The sequence below is a fragment of the Lethenteron reissneri genome, chromosome 12 (genome assembly GCF_015708825.2).
Source record: "Lethenteron reissneri isolate LAM-NWPU_2019-01 chromosome 12, ASM1570882v1, whole genome shotgun sequence".
NCBI lineage: Eukaryota > Metazoa > Chordata > Hyperoartia > Petromyzontiformes > Petromyzontidae > Lethenteron > Lethenteron reissneri.
Window position 1 is genome coordinate 5421725 of NC_083790.1, and position 15355 is coordinate 5437079.

The 15355-nt window shown below is 43.1% G+C and overlaps 1 protein-coding gene across 4 annotated transcripts; it reads left to right on the forward strand.

Moving 5' to 3' along the window:
- The first annotated feature begins 6221 nt into the window (after nucleotides 1–6221).
- Nucleotides 6222–14512, forward strand: LOC133341803 (GTP-binding protein SAR1b). 4 transcript variants are annotated; one of them, XM_061550544.1, is made up of 8 exons: nucleotides 6222–6683; nucleotides 8645–8748; nucleotides 9193–9290; nucleotides 10394–10513; nucleotides 11196–11261; nucleotides 11382–11485; nucleotides 11900–12031; nucleotides 12544–14512. In XM_061550544.1, exons 3-8 carry the CDS (start codon nucleotides 9233–9235, stop codon nucleotides 12658–12660), a joined length of 597 nt encoding a protein of 198 aa, XP_061406528.1. In that variant the 5' UTR covers nucleotides 6222–6683; nucleotides 8645–8748; nucleotides 9193–9232; the 3' UTR covers nucleotides 12661–14512. The 4 variants fall into 4 exon arrangements, with proteins under 4 accessions (XP_061406528.1, XP_061406532.1, XP_061406530.1 ...); XM_061550546.1 differs by lacking the exon at nucleotides 6222–6683 and adding an exon at nucleotides 6900–7093; XM_061550545.1 differs by lacking the exon at nucleotides 6222–6683 and adding an exon at nucleotides 7192–7334.
- Nucleotides 14513–15355: the final 843 nt, after the last annotated feature.

Consider the following 15355-nt stretch of genomic DNA (forward strand, 5'->3'; position numbering starts at 1 on the left):
AAAATGCATTAAGGTCCCAAGGGAAGCAATATGGCGTGAAAAAAATTCAGGACTGGAATTGTTTTGTTTGCTTCCGACAGATGCTTATTTTCTGAAACGTGATCTTACGTGTACTTTGTATTCTTAACGTCCTTTGTCCTTGGATGTTTTTGATTCGTTAAAACGACAAAAAAAACGCTGACAGACTAAAAATGAAAAAAAAAATACGTGTTTGCTTGAATAACTTCCAGATGTTGTTCTGTTGCGTACGAAATTTTGACATCACTTCCGTTGTAGAAAATTACGTTCCAGTCTGTTTTTACTAAAACTTAACTTGAGCAAAATTATTATGCATCACTATTGTGCAATGTCAGCTGCAACCCTTGTAGGATTTTATTACAAATATTGTCTGTTTAGCATATCTACAGAACTATATACTATTTAATATGAATTGCATATGAAATTACGGACTTTTCTCTGAAAATCGTTGTCATTAACATTTCTCTTTATGGAGAATTCAAAAAAAAGTATCAAAAGTTTTGACACTGCATCGTTTTTTTAAATGTTCTAAATTGTCGTCCGGCTAACTATCGCTTGAGATAATTGGTTCACAACTTGTACATTTTGTATGCATCAAGGGAAATATCCAACTTTAACTTCTGTTTGTGTGAAACTGCTTTTGAAAGAAATAAAACAAATCTTGTGGCTCGTGTAAATAACAAAAAATTGCACCAATTCCACGGCTGGCGCTGTCGCAGCTTGGAGGAGGGGTCCTTTTTCCGCGATTTTCCAAAAAAGGGTCTGTGTCGTGTTCCCTTTTGTTTTTTATTATTTGATTTAATAAAGATATGGACTTTTGGCATGCCTCTTGTTCTAATTGTAGCTGTACTTTTTGATTTAAAGCTTTCGTGACTGCAGAGATTTATATTCTTGGTTCTTTTGGTAAAGTCCCGTAGAAGGGAAATAATAAAATATAAAACAATAAAACGTTCACGACGTTTCGACTGCAACACAAGCAATCATCATCAGGTGTGAAATCCACAGCATTGCTTGTGTTGCAGTCGAAACGTTAAATCCACAGCATTGCTTGTGTTGCAGTCGAAACGTCGTGAGAATTGTATTGTTTTATAATTTTATTATTTTATTATTTCCCTTTTACGTGACTTTACCGAAAGAACCAAGAATATGTAGCTGTACTTTTTATTTTAAGATGTGGCTAGTTTAAGATAATGTACACCACCGTCAGTCCCCTGCTGGGGGTTGTTTTACTTGTCGTTGGTTCGTAATGTACAGGTTAGTGAAGTGGGGGGGGGACAAGACTGGTTGGTGTAAGGCTGTAAGCAGTGACACGGATTGAACCCACATGGCTGGGTTCGTAGTGCAATGCAATAGCCACCGCTCTACCATGCTAATTACTGTATATTATATAATGCACACTTTTTAAAAAATGGGAAACTTTCTTTGCATTTCAAATGTTATTTTGTAAGTTTGGTCTTCACACATTATTTATTTTAAGTTGTATTGAGTTTCATATTAAGTGGAGGTGTTGGTATTTTGCCAATATACTGTACAGTAGCAGGAGACCACACGAGACAAATCCTAACATACTGAAAAGTATCAATGAAAATAAAATGTATAATTATGTAGTCCCAGGCATGGTGTTAGAAAATCAAGCTCATTAACAAAAGTGCATGGATTTGAATCCTGGGGTTGTCCTTTCAAAATATATAGCTATATTTAGAACTTGGTGAGTGATTATAGTAATTAAGTACAGTATTGCAATGTATTAACACATTGGCTTTCTACTGGTAGCATTTTCCATGAGCATGATTTGGGGTAGAGCTGGGGAACAGTGGTTTGGAAATTGTCCTATGAACCTGGCGACCTGAGTTTAATACCTGGCCACGGCTAACATTGGTGGCCAGTGATATCTTACCTTCGCCAAACCACAATGATCAGCGCACTGAGGTATGGAATAAGTATAACCCGTAAAAAGAACGTTTTTCACTATAAATCCTTTATATGCGTGGCGGCTAGAGTCCTCTCGTCCTCTGGCTTGAGATGGCTGCCACCTATGGGTCAGATGATTGTCTGCCAGTATTAAGCAATTGGTAATTAAATATTTAATTTGTTTTCCCTAAACAGTGTAAAATTTTTGAAAACATTTTTCACGAACATTAATTGTCTCGCACAACGAGTCTGTGCAAAATGTCAGCTCGATTGGATCACGGGAAGTGGGTTAAAAAACGACCGAAAGATTTGCACGGTCGCAAGCAAGCAAGCGAACTTAATATAAAGGATTTCAAAAACATTCCACTGTCTGAGATGGCATAAGGCCTTCATTCTGCATTTTATTGACACGTTCTTGTAGTTTGTTTTACTTGGTTATTATAGAGTATAAACTGTAACTACCTGTGACTTGATTAAGTGAGCAAGATTTGTTCTCATAATCCGATGGTTCTTGAGTTATCTGAGTGTCAGGGCAGGAGCCTTGCTGCAAGTTTCAGCTTCACCGAGTCACATCAACAAGTGGTGGGTCTTGTAAATCAACACCACTGATGTATACAGTTACACATGCTGAGCAAGTCCTATTTCCTGAAAGCCAAGGCGCACTCCTCAAGGGAGATGTAAAACATCATAGGTTTGCGTCGTGCAAAGTGGAGGCTCAAGGCTGTATCGTGTAGAGTTGTGAGACCCCTAGTGTAGCACAAGGACCAAAAGCAGATTATTCTCTATCAGAAGAGTGGCATCCACAAGCACAGAGCCTGGTAGCAACAGCCCAGAGCGCCACCCACCACCACACCGTAACAATTTAACAGTACGTGTAGCGACCACAATAAATAGAGGATTTTCTGTGGATTTTAATAGTTTATTGTTTGGTAGTGAAACAGACCCTAGTTTGTTTATTTTTATATTGCTCACAATCCACCAAGACTAATTTTATTGTGCTGCTGTACTCCATTAAACGGTCCCAGCACTGCAGATGGCTCTTTGCTTACCTCTGGATTTCCAGAATTTAAAAAAATGACAACTTCTCATTCACTTTATCCTATATGCATCTATTGAAAAAAAATCTCAAGACTTTATACCTTTGAATAGGAAAACTATTTCAAAGAATGATTTTTTTTTACATTTGCTATAAACGTTTTATTGTTTTCTACGATTCAACGGCACCTACTTTGGGCAGAAAGTGTATTTGCCTATTTGGTGTTAAAATGTATTGTGCTGTCACTAAAGGAAAAGAAGACTCAAAACCTTAAAACCAGTCCAGAGTTCACCTGCTTAAATGTTGCTGTTAAACATTGGTCCCGAAAGCGCATAGATTTCAGGACTATAACAAAAAATAATAATAAAACAATACAATTTTATTTACGTGGAATTAGTGTATGAACAGTAGGCAATCCAGCAGGTGACGCAGTGCTGATGAAAAAAATAAAGTTCAACCCGGTCCAATTTGCCTGTGAAAAGCTTATCATGATACCCAGCCATTTCCTAATCCAAGTGGCATAGCGTGGTTGGCATTGGCCCACCTCTCCAATGTCCTCATCACATATTGCTACCTGCCCTTGGACTCCAGTGCAGTTGCACCGCCTGCACACTCGATAGCTAAGCCACTGCTGTATCCGATCCTGGAAGGCCTCCCAAGCCATAACATTCACGTTTTTGTTATTCACCCACACATTTAGTTTCTAGACACCAACTGATTTTCTGAGTTGCACATGACCGAGGGCCATATCTTAGGCTCCAAATACCATTGAGGTGAAGATGTACGTGGAACTTATGCCAACATTTCACACCAATCACTGGCGATTGAAGGTACCCACCCACCTGAAATGGGGAATGCATGACTCACAACACCCCAAACCTCTCCCAACCTCCCAAGGGTTGCGGAAATGAAGTACTGGATACTGTATTGCTGTGAAATATTAGTCAACAGGGTCCTTTGGCTGATACAACTGTTATTTTATGGTGTTGTAAAAGACCCGCGTCTGCTCTAGTGTCCTTTTACGAAGTTGTTTTGTTTTGCACAATGACCTCATTGCGCATGTAAAAATGTAATACTCTGTGATAGTGAAGTTATAATACGAATCAAAATTCAACAAGTGATTCTTTGCTCTCATGTGTATGGTCTGTCTCATCAGTTGAGTACTCATCAGTACTTGTATCATCAGTCGTCACGTCTTGTCTTACACTGCGTCTTCCCCTGTACGGTCTTATTCTGAATGTTCAATGTTGTCCGTACTGTTTTGTCTCGTTTGTATCTCTCATCAGTATTGTCTACTACCCTCATATTAGGCCTCGGCAAGGTAAGGTAAAAATGTAAAAACGAGCCTACCTTTACCCTACCTTTTACCTTACCACAATCCAATCACTCTACCCTACCTTTTACCCTTTAGCAGGTAAGGTAAAAGGTAAAAAACAACGAGCCTACCTTTTACCCTACCCTTTACCCTTACCCCTTGGCACGTCGACATCTTTACCTTTACCCTTTTACCCGGTAAAAAGGGTACAATTACCTTACCTTGCCGAGGCCTACCTCATATGTAAACTCTTCTACTGGTAGGAACCACCTGGTTCCACCAGCCCCCGCGGGATTATTGTGTCCGTCCGTCCGTCGTGCATCCAAAAATGGGAGGGGTGGGACTGGGTGGAGAGGGGAGGGTGGGGAGGGGCTGGGTGGGAGGGGCGGGGCTGGGTGGGGCTGGGTGGGGAGGGTGGGGCTGGGAGGGGAGGGCTGGGTGGGGGGTGGGAGGGGTGGGGCTGGGTGGAGAGGGGCTGGTCACCCCGTGGTGCCCTTATAAAACTCAACGTTTAACCTACTCACGCCGGCTTGTGCCCGCCCTCACAGTCGGGCATATTTGCGGAATACACCACGCCGCCGTTGACCCTGGCCATTGACCGAGCAACCCAACGTTCCTACCAGCTCCCTCCGCAGGAATGTGTTTCGTACTCTCTTGTTTAGAACTCCCTGTCGTCTCAATTCTCCCTTGTACTGCTTGGTCTGTAATGTGTCTGTGTATTGTGTCTCGTCTGTACCGTGTCATGTCTACAAGTGTCTAGTTTGTTTGTCCCTGTCTCATCTGTAGTCTTTCCTGAGTAATTGTCTATCTTGACTTCAAAGCTTTCGTGACTGCAGCAATTCATATTCTTTGGGTCTTTCAGTAAAGTCACGTAGATATGTTCAAAGAAAATAACTACGACGTTTCGATCGCAACCTGATGACGACCGCTTGTGTTGCGATCGAAACGTAGTTTTTGTTATTTTCTTTGAACCTATCTACGTGACTTTACCGAAAGACCCAGATAATAACACATTCCTGCGGAGGGAGCTGGTAGGAACGTTGGGTTGCTCGGTCAATGGCCAGGGTCAACGGCGGCGTGGTGTATTCCGCAAATATGCCCGACTGTGAGGGCGGGCACAAGCCGGCGTGAGTAGGTTAAACGTTGAGTTTTATAAGGGCACCACGGGGTGACCAGCCCCTCCCCACCCAGCCCCACCCCTCCCACCCCCACCCAGCCCCTCCCCACCCAGCCCCTCCCCACCCAGCCCCTCCCTCCCCACCCAGCCCCTCCCTGCACGACGGACACAATAATCCCCTGTGGGCTGGTGTAACCTCCTGTACACCAGGCGAGGTAGTTAACATCTCCTAGCCACCGTGATGATGAGAGACACGCAAACTCCAAATCCACAGCAGGCGTCAGGGTCAGGATGAAACCCACGACCTCCTGTACACCAGGCGAGGTAGTCCACAGCACATCGTCAAAGGCGAATGGTTACAAATAAAAATAAATGCTAGTCTACTTATTTTAAAAACACCCACCCCCCCAGCGCTTAGCTTATATTTAACGTTGCATCCCTCAACCTGAGAATCCAAAGAATTTGAGAATCGAGTTGCAAAAAAACCCTTTGATATTAAAAAAAACAATTCACGTGGTCCAACATCTTTCATTTCGGAATCGAGTAAGAATCGATACTCTGAATCGCGCGTGTTTAAATCGAGTCGATCCACGCTAAAAGAATCGATCCACGCACACAGCGCGCGCGCCCCGCCCCGTGTTTGAAACCCAAGAAGCCGGCGGCGGGGGGCGGGGGGATGAGGCCCCTCCCCCCTCATCCCCCGTACCACCCCCCCCCGCTACCCCCCTCCTGCTACCCCCCCCCGCCTCCTCTCGTAACGTCACTGCGGTGCGACCTCGTCAGGAGGGTGCTGCTGCTGCTGCTGCTCGTGTCCCCCCCCCCCACCACGTCCCCCGTCGTCGTCATCTTCGTCGTCTCCGCGTGAACTTCACTCACGAATCGTCGTCGTCACCGTCCGCCCGCCCGCCCGCCTCCATCCCCGGCCCGGCTGCGTCTCTCACTCGCAGGCTCACCACCATCACAGCCACCTACAACCACCAGCACCACTACCACCACCACACTACAACCACCCTACTACCACCACCACCACCCTACAACCACCACCCTACAACCACTACCACCCCCCTACCACCACCATCACCAACAACCACCACCACCACCCCCTACCACCACCACCACCCCCCTACCACCACCACCCCCTACCACCACCACCCCCTACCACCACCACCGCCCCCTACCACCACCCCCTTTACCACCACCAACCCTCTCGCATGTCTTCCTGAGCCGCAGCGCGTTGTCGTCGTAGTCGTCGTCACACCACCACCACCCGCCTCTCTCCCCCCGAGGTACGTGGCGTCGAGACCGGTAGGCGGGGAATGACGGGGGGGGGGGGGGCGGGCCTTGGGCGGTCCTCGGATAGATGCGCTGCCGCCGACCTCGAGGGTCGCTGGGTAGGGGAGCCTAGGCCGCAAGGGGTTCGGGGTGGGTGACCCGGGAAGGGAGAAAAAGTAAGAGTTTTTTTTATTGAAAATAATAATTAATGATATAACTTCTTATCGTCATTAAAGTGGTACACGTCATGAACAAAGGCGTGAGTGAAACTCGCGGGCGTTTAAGGCGATCGAGGCGGGTTCAAATCGTGGCCCGAGATTGATGTCCGAGGAGGTGGCGAGACGGCCGCCGCCGCAAGGTTGATCTCTCGTCTCGTCGCCTGAGATTTCGAGGGGCATTCAAGGAGGGGCGAGGCATTCATTTCGTGAGTTTATTCGCAAGGAGTGAGAGACCTCGAGACGTGAGATTGACCCCGCGGGAGTGAGACTCAATCTGGGTGCGTGTCGCGTCGTGTCCAGCCGCGCCACCGATTATTACGCATTTCACGCCCTGAGAGAATGGGTGCTTTTGTTATATAATGTTACTGTAGTTCTTATCCACCGTCTCCGCATCTTCACTTCCGTAGCCTATCCCAAGTAGACACACAAGTTTCACGCCGTCGCTAGGTAAGCTTAACGCCGCAAATCGTTAATCCCACGTCGCGTTACCAAGCTCCCGATTTGAGAAGTGTGTGGGGACTTCGTCTTTAGAACTCCGAGGTTGTTTTAGGTAAAGTCACGTAGTTAAAAGGAAAATAACAAATATAATAATAGAAATAAAATCATAAATCACGACGTTTCGATTGTTGGTACAATCGCTGTCTTACTGGTCGGTGAACGCTTTCGTTTCCAGTAAATTCCTCGGAAAATGTGTTGTTGTTGTGTTAGAGATGTACTCGATATAGAATTACTACATTGGAATGTGGAATCGCCACATTCCTGTGGGATGTGTAAGGGACACTTGTACGATGGAAGGTGGATAGGACGTTACATTGTAACATTAATAATGCTCCCATCCTGTGTGTATGTATTCACGCCTATCAGATGAATGTGGAGTTTTTGAACACTGACCTCTTTAGTTTGAGCGCGACTTGTGGTTGGTCCCTCTATATCATTTTTAAGTAACGAAATAGGTTGTAACCCAAAACATACATTTGTTGGTGAGACACGATTTCAATTAGTGCACTGAGACAATATTTTAAGATCACTGTTAAGTTTATGGACACCAATGCAGTCGCACTCCTGGAACGCTCTGGCAACACCCCCTGACTGAATTTAAAATTTTTGTCTTATTAACGAAGCCAAAAAGTAGTTTCTCACTGCCCAGCACACGGTCCAGGTCATATATTTACAATATAACAAGTATTCTTGGTTCTTTCGGTAAAGTCACGTAGAAGGGAAAAAATACAATAATAAAAATAAATTTTAAAAAGCAAGAAAATTTGCTGTTTTCACACCTGATTATGATGATTGTGTTGCAATCGAAACGTCGTGAGAATGTTATTGTTTTATTTTTTATTATTTCCCTTCTACGTAAATTTACCGAAAGAACCAAGCATATGAATCCCTGCAGTCACGAAAGCTTTAATCGCAATATAACAAGTGTTTTTTTGTTTCTTGGGTAACGTCTTTAAGTCAGATTCGTGCGCACGTCACGACACACGACACCCTGTTTGTGCTATTTGTAGCGCGTTGTCATGCAGGCGTTCGTGCCATAGAAAGTGGATCGCGTTATTTTAATAACGCTGCGTACAGCAGCGGTGCTGGGTTTGGGCACCCTCGTGCATACTGAGACAGCCTCTCGCACACGCTGTCGTGTTGACGAGCACCTATTGAGAAATACCGGTGTGTGTCTCACGTGGCAGGTGCCGGGTGTGGGTAGCGCCACTCAGTCTTGACTGTTTCATCTCTGCGATGCGGATGTTTGTGTCCCACAGCTTGTCAAGTATTCGTTTTGGGCCAAGGCGACCTAGTGAAGCTCATGTCGCCCTAGGGAAGGCCCAGACCAAGTTTTGATATTGCTACCACAGTGCTTAAATCGGTGAGCACCACACTAACATATCCTCATATCTATGCTCCACGCATTTACCAACCCGCATTGACAAGCCTGGTGAATTATGGTGACATAACACCCACGACCCACACTGTGTGGGGAGGTGCTCATCTAGCAGTGGTTTGACAACATGGCTATACATGCACACCTTTTGTTAAGCTTCATAATCAGGAATTGAATTGGGGTGGCTGTGATTTCAGCAAAGTCTGTGAACCACAACTACACCGCTTCCCTACACGGTGGCAAAGATTGTCAGCAGATATACTATCAGGGCAAGTGCTGTTAGTGACGTGTACCCAAAGTTCAAATGTTCTCGCTTATTGTACACTCGTCACACACGTTCGTGTCCCTAGGGCACAAGTGCTGGCTGGCTTTTGAGAAAGATCTGTTCATACGAGTAAATGTTGCTCTTGTTTTGTTTTTGTTTCGTAGAACTCAGTGCCTTTGCAGTTTCCCCCGCTACCTATCAGAGATGTCCTTCTTTTTTTCGTGGATCTATAAAGGGTTCAGCAGCATGCTGCAGTTCCTGGGTGAGTATTGACAAACGGGGCAAGGGGTCACAATGTACACAAAGTTGTAGAAAAAAAAAGTTTATGCATTATGAGCAGCCACGGTCAATCCACTTCTGGATGAAGCCCTCCCCAAGCTGCTGTAATTCCTCACAATTCTTTGATGTAAAGTCCACTTCACACCTGCACACGAGCTGATTTCATTGCTCCATCTACTCCTTGGATGTTCTTTTGGATGTTAATTGGTGCCACTTCATAATTATTCTTGTTCATCAATCATTATCCCTTCTGGCTATATGTTCTGCCAAAGCCGACTTTTTAACAGTTTTAGTCATGTCTGTAACCTGCTTATGTTTTTTTCATATCCATGGTTTCATCTTTATGACTGTCTTTGTATTTCCCATTGATTTAATTTTGTCATTGGTGGTGGCGCACGCGAGGGTTAGTGGATCACACATGTTGTGAAACGCCCTTCCCGTGGGCGTCTAAGTGCCATACCCTTGAAAACTAATTTTTTAGAACAGATTTTAGTGTTTAGTTTGTTGTCATTCCCCCGCTCCTCTCCTCCGATTAGCCCTGTTGGCTACGTACGTTGCGAAAGAAGTTCAACATACATACCCTGCCTCGCTAGAAGGCAGTACAGCAAGTTGCCCAATCTTCATAGGTTTTCATCTGTATGGACGCATGGGCTTTTTTCCGGGTACTCCAGAGTCCTCTCACACGTATAAAGACTCATAAATTGGCTGAAAACATCTTACCAATGCTGGACCCTCCTGAAAAATAGTTCTATGATTATGTATCTTTCCTGGACAAAAAAAGAATTATATTATATATAGAGTTAACTTCCGCATAGTTGTCTGTATGTGAAATGGTATTCTTGGTTTTCAGTGCATTATACTTGGCTGTGTAAAGTGATACTCTTGGTATTCCGAAAATAATTGTATTTTACCAAGCTTGGTTGAGATTGGTCAGGATTCCACAGCAGATGAACCCTAAGCATATTCCGAACATTCATAATATTTTACCCTACATAACCAACTGTGATCCTTGATTGAAAACAAAGGTTAGCGATACATTGTTAAAGTAAAATGCTAATCGAAGGTTTACAAATGAATGTCTTCTAGGCCTGTATAAGAAGTCTGGGAAGCTGGTGTTCCTTGGGTTGGATAATGCTGGCAAGACAACGCTGCTTTGCATGCTCAAGGATGATCGAATGGGCCAGCCAGTTCCTACCCTGCACCCAAGTGAGCTTCACAAACAGAACATGGTTATTTCTTTAAAAACGCTCAACCGCCCCCTGAGAAAGAGAGACAAAGCGAAGCTTTCCTGGATTTTACAAGTGACGTAATAAAGAGTGGTCATCATCTCTTTAATACCGGCTGACATTTTGGGCAAATGGCCCTGTTTCACAGCACTGAGATAGGGTAGAGGTTGGTTTGTAATTGGAGATTGCACTTCATGCTCGAGGGTTTAAACATTTTTTATCTTATAAGATTGTTAAATAAAAAAAAAATTCGAAGTTATAAATTGACGTATAATTAGTTTAATTTTAGTGGACATTGATTGCATGTCAAACAAAAATGTCTTCGATCAAAAATATATATTCATATATTTTTTATTTGAATGTGCTGGACTTGGTGCTTCTCAGCATTACTGTAGCGTGAACATGATCAAATAATACTTAAATAAATTAATTTTTGATCAAGAGCATTTCTCATATTTAAATCAGCATGGTAATGAGTAGGCTCTTATTAAGAGTAATTGTACTGGTAACATTTTAAACGTGAAAATTATTAAAAGGAAGTTATTCAAACTCACCATACTGATTTGAAAAATGTATATGTCTATCTTCTCTCTATAATTTGTGCTTGTACTGAAGTGTGTAATAACAAGCTGTATGTAAACATGCTTATGATCTCTCTTCAGCTTCAGAAGAGTTGACCATGGCTGGCATGACCTTTACCACCTTTGACTTGGGTGGCCACGCACAAGGTAAACACACTGGCATTCTCAGAAGTTATCTTCCATAAGTACATCAGCTTTTTACCACACTGGAATTAACTTATTTTACGTGAACTGATACATGTATTGTCTTTTGCTTGTGGATTTCAGCACGCAGGATTTGGAAAAACTACCTACCTGCGATCGATGGGGTGGTCTTTCTTGTGGATTGCACAGACCATGAGAGACTCACAGAAGCCAAGAAAGAGTTAGATGTAAGGCCCACGCCTGCGTTTGCCACTGCCTTGACAACAATATAAAGTTTGTGTTGAAATAGAATAAGAAATGAAGGGACTGCCGTTGGCAGTGGTGCACAAGCAAAAATAGAATAATCATTGCATTCAGTCAAATGGCTGGTTATTAATGAGTTTAAAAATTATTTATATACAGCGATACCAGTTTCGACATTTTATTTTGTTTTGGTTTACCTTAAAGGTTCACCAATAACGTTGAACTTGAGCTCACCAGCCTTGCTGGCCAATTGTGTGCACAGTGGTTATTCATTCATGGCATGTGTGCCACAGTGCGGATTTTACTCGAGAGTTGGGCATTAAGTGATGTCAACTTCACAGGGCTGTGCGGGACTTTTATAAAATATGCCATGACGACTCTCTTCCCTTTTCTGGCAGGCTCTGATAACGGATGAAACGATCGCCAACGTCCCCGTCCTCATCCTGGGAAACAAAATCGACCGGCCAGAAGCGATCAGCGAGGAGCGCTTGCGTGAAGTGTTTGGCCTTTATGGCCAGACCACTGGAAAGGTACGGCACCAACCAGGCCCTGCCGCTTTGCCTCTTTAAGCGTGTGGATTTATTTGCATCCCTGTCATCGGAGGAATGTGTCGCATTTTGGTTTGTTGTTGGTGGTGTTTTTTCAGATTTGGAAAATTCCACCCAATATTTGTATGACTTCTCATGCTTTGGGATTTGTGAAAGTTATTTTGTCAAATGTAATGTTTTGTTGCTATTGCTTCAACATTTTTTTCTGTAGTTTTGTTTGTTCTATTGACCTAAATGTACCATTAACATGTAATTTGTGATAATGTAGATGAATAGTAAATCTGTTCTAACATGCACTATTTTAATGGATGAGTCGTGAGCATAAGAATACATTTCCTAGATGAATCGGCATCATTACATGCCCAATTAATTATTGAAAATGTTTTTGTGTACATAATATACACGCAGATTGCGTTCGTGTATGTGAGCCGATGCGCTGTCGTATGTATGTTGATGCTTATCATTGACCACCTTCCCCGTGTTTGTGTGAGCAGGGTAATATCCCACTCAAAGACCTCAACACTCGCCCGCTGGAGGTGTTCATGTGCAGCGTGCTGAAGCGACAGGGATATGGAGAAGGCTTCCGTTGGATGTCACAGTACATCAACTGACCTACACAGCCACTAGCATCGCTTGCCTCAGTTTGGCTACGACTGTGCAAAAACATGCAAGGCTTTTTTTACTGTAAACTACCCAGATGGTTACCGCTTAAATGAAGACTGAAATATATTGCCACATCACAACAAACTTTAGTTTGACGATTCCTCTCAAAGTGTAAGCGCGGGCAGGGATACAACATGTGCATAGAACTTTGTACAGTACATGCTTAAGCAGCTGTGTAAATTTTTTGCTTTGGGAGCTTATGTACAGTTTGTGCTTTGGAAATGACCGATTGTTTGCAAAATTGGACTGCCAATACTTCTGTGGATTGTGCTTATGTTTATTCTGATATTTCAGAATGTAAATACAGAAATATGATCATTATTACCCTTCCCAACCTCTTTCTAATCCCTTAATGAGAACACAATATCCGCAGCTATTTTGCAATATAATAGAAATTATCTGTCTAGCTCCTGGGTAAGTGTATAACATGATAAAAAAAAGACTGACAAATAAGTGCATTCTAAGAAACGGTGTTAAACATAGGGTATATTAAGCATCTTCAAACGTGTCTAAGACAGTCGCTCACAGCTTGACAAGTTATCTGTACTAGTACATTTTTTGGACCTTTTTTGAATACAGAGATCATGATGAGAGCAAAGCTAGTTGGTTGTGATGCCTCCTAGGTTTGATTTCTCCTTGTACGTTTGTGTGTGTTGTCTGTGCTGCTATGGAGTTTCACGTTAAACCCAGCATGGTAGCAGCACTCCCTGCTCGTACACTCTCGCCACGGAACACCAGGATTCTGGTCTTAATGTTTTGATTCGTGCTTAATGATCAACTACCTGTTGTTGGTGATGGGCTCAACACTTAACACTAAGATATTTTGATCATTTTACTGAAATAGACTCTGTGGAGCCTAAGTTTCTGGGAGACTCAACAATAGATATTGGATACAGCCTTTGTCACGTGTTTCATGGTTTTAAGCCTTACTGTTTGGTAAGTTATAAAGTGGGGAAAAATATTGTACTATTTGCATACATATTTGCTTATTGTGTATATGCCCCTATCATATATACAAATACAGAAAGGCGATCACAATCCTTTCTCTACCACACGATGAAATTAAACGTGAAAATTCTCAACTGCTGCAATGTGTGTACTAGGCAAACTTTGTTTTAGTTTTCTAGTGCCAAAGTATGTTCGTACAGCACCAGAGTTAAGACGGTCTTAACGCAGTGTGAATCGTTTTGCATGAACTCATCTTTGTGCAATGCCCTTTATGAAATACTGTACCTATACAGGTTGACTCCCAAGTCTAGCTTGACAAATACAATAGCCCGGACTGCTGTATTATGTAGGTTTTATATACATGTAATTATATAATATATTTATGTAGCCATCTAAACTGATGAGGTGTGGAAGTGGGAATGTGCGTGTGAAGAGTGTTGTCACGCTGTGGCTGTGGATTTGGCCGTGTTTGGTGGTTATCTGTGTGGCACTTCCAGTTACGATTTAACATTTTCTAAAGAAACGCCGGTGGTAGCGCTAATCTCTGGATGCCCCAATGACATTTCCCTCCAGCATTGCCCATAATGTTGCAGTGATTTTAAATAACGTTATGATAGTGTTGGTGGTTTTGCCAACATAAGTGGGGGAATCTCCCAATAAAAAAATCTCAATACTGAAAATGTGATGTCTGTGCCTGGCATATGTGGCATTGGCGATCCCTTGGGAGATTTTAGGTGTGCTAATTTTCTTCATTATCCTCTCGCCTTTTTGCCTGCAATCATTTGAACTCTGATTTGGATGTCTGTTACATTGTAAAGTGCTCAACAAATTAAAACAATTCTTGGTTCTAGAGCCTGTGTTGCGTGCATGGAAACATGTTTAAACATTTGGATTGAGGTGAAAAGTTACGGCAATTATCGTAGCTCCCACCTTCAATCGGTAACAAAAAAACCAACGCATTCGTCAATAACACTGCCTTATAAAGGAGAATAATCTGTGACATTTCAAGAAATGGTCCTTCATAGTACATGATTGACCTTCCTTACATGGTTGCTTTGAACTAAAATAATATATTTGCTTTTTCCTGCTATTTTCCCCCACTCGGGTCTGCCTTCCTGAGCAATCACTCCATGTCCACTCCACAATCCACACTCCATTTTCACCATTTTAAACCACCTTATGGTCTATCTTAGTTCCTCTGGCTTGGTGCAGCTTCCATGTTCATCACCTTTTTTGTTTCCAATGGGGTGATTTTTCTACTGCCTTTCGTAACGGCGTGTTTTAGTTGCAGCACGGATGCGCGTAGCTTTCGAAAAATAACGGATGGGTCCCAAGAGAGGTAGTCCAGCCTTTACCTCCCTCTGCACTCACTCAACCAAAGCAACACTTTTTTTTTTATAAACACCACTACTACGATATAAGCCATAGGTCGGCGACAGATACACGTTCCATCGGACTTCAACCCTAGCAATCGCAGAGAGCACATGGATACAAAAAAGTATTGCTTAATATTCTCACTACAGTACTTTGCTTCATTCAGACAAAGCCTCAAATGGTATGAGCTCATGTCATGCAATTGTTCTATAAATACTCGCAACATCCAGCTTGACAGGTTTTTTTGCAGCAACTGACAGGAATGTTGGGATAATTTATGAACATATCCCACCCACCCATTGCATGGCCCCTGATTGCCAT

Coding starts and splice junctions, on each gene's coding strand:
- LOC133341803 (XM_061550544.1), top strand. CDS start 9,233: ATGTCCTTCTTTTTTTCGTGGATCTATAAAGGGTTCAGCAGCATGCTG. Junction 9,291..10,393: donor CAGCATGCTGCAGTTCCTGG/GTGAGTATTGAC, acceptor AATGTCTTCTAG/GCCTGTATAAGAAGTCTGGG. Junction 11,486..11,899: donor AAGCCAAGAAAGAGTTAGAT/GTAAGGCCCACG, acceptor CTTTTCTGGCAG/GCTCTGATAACGGATGAAAC.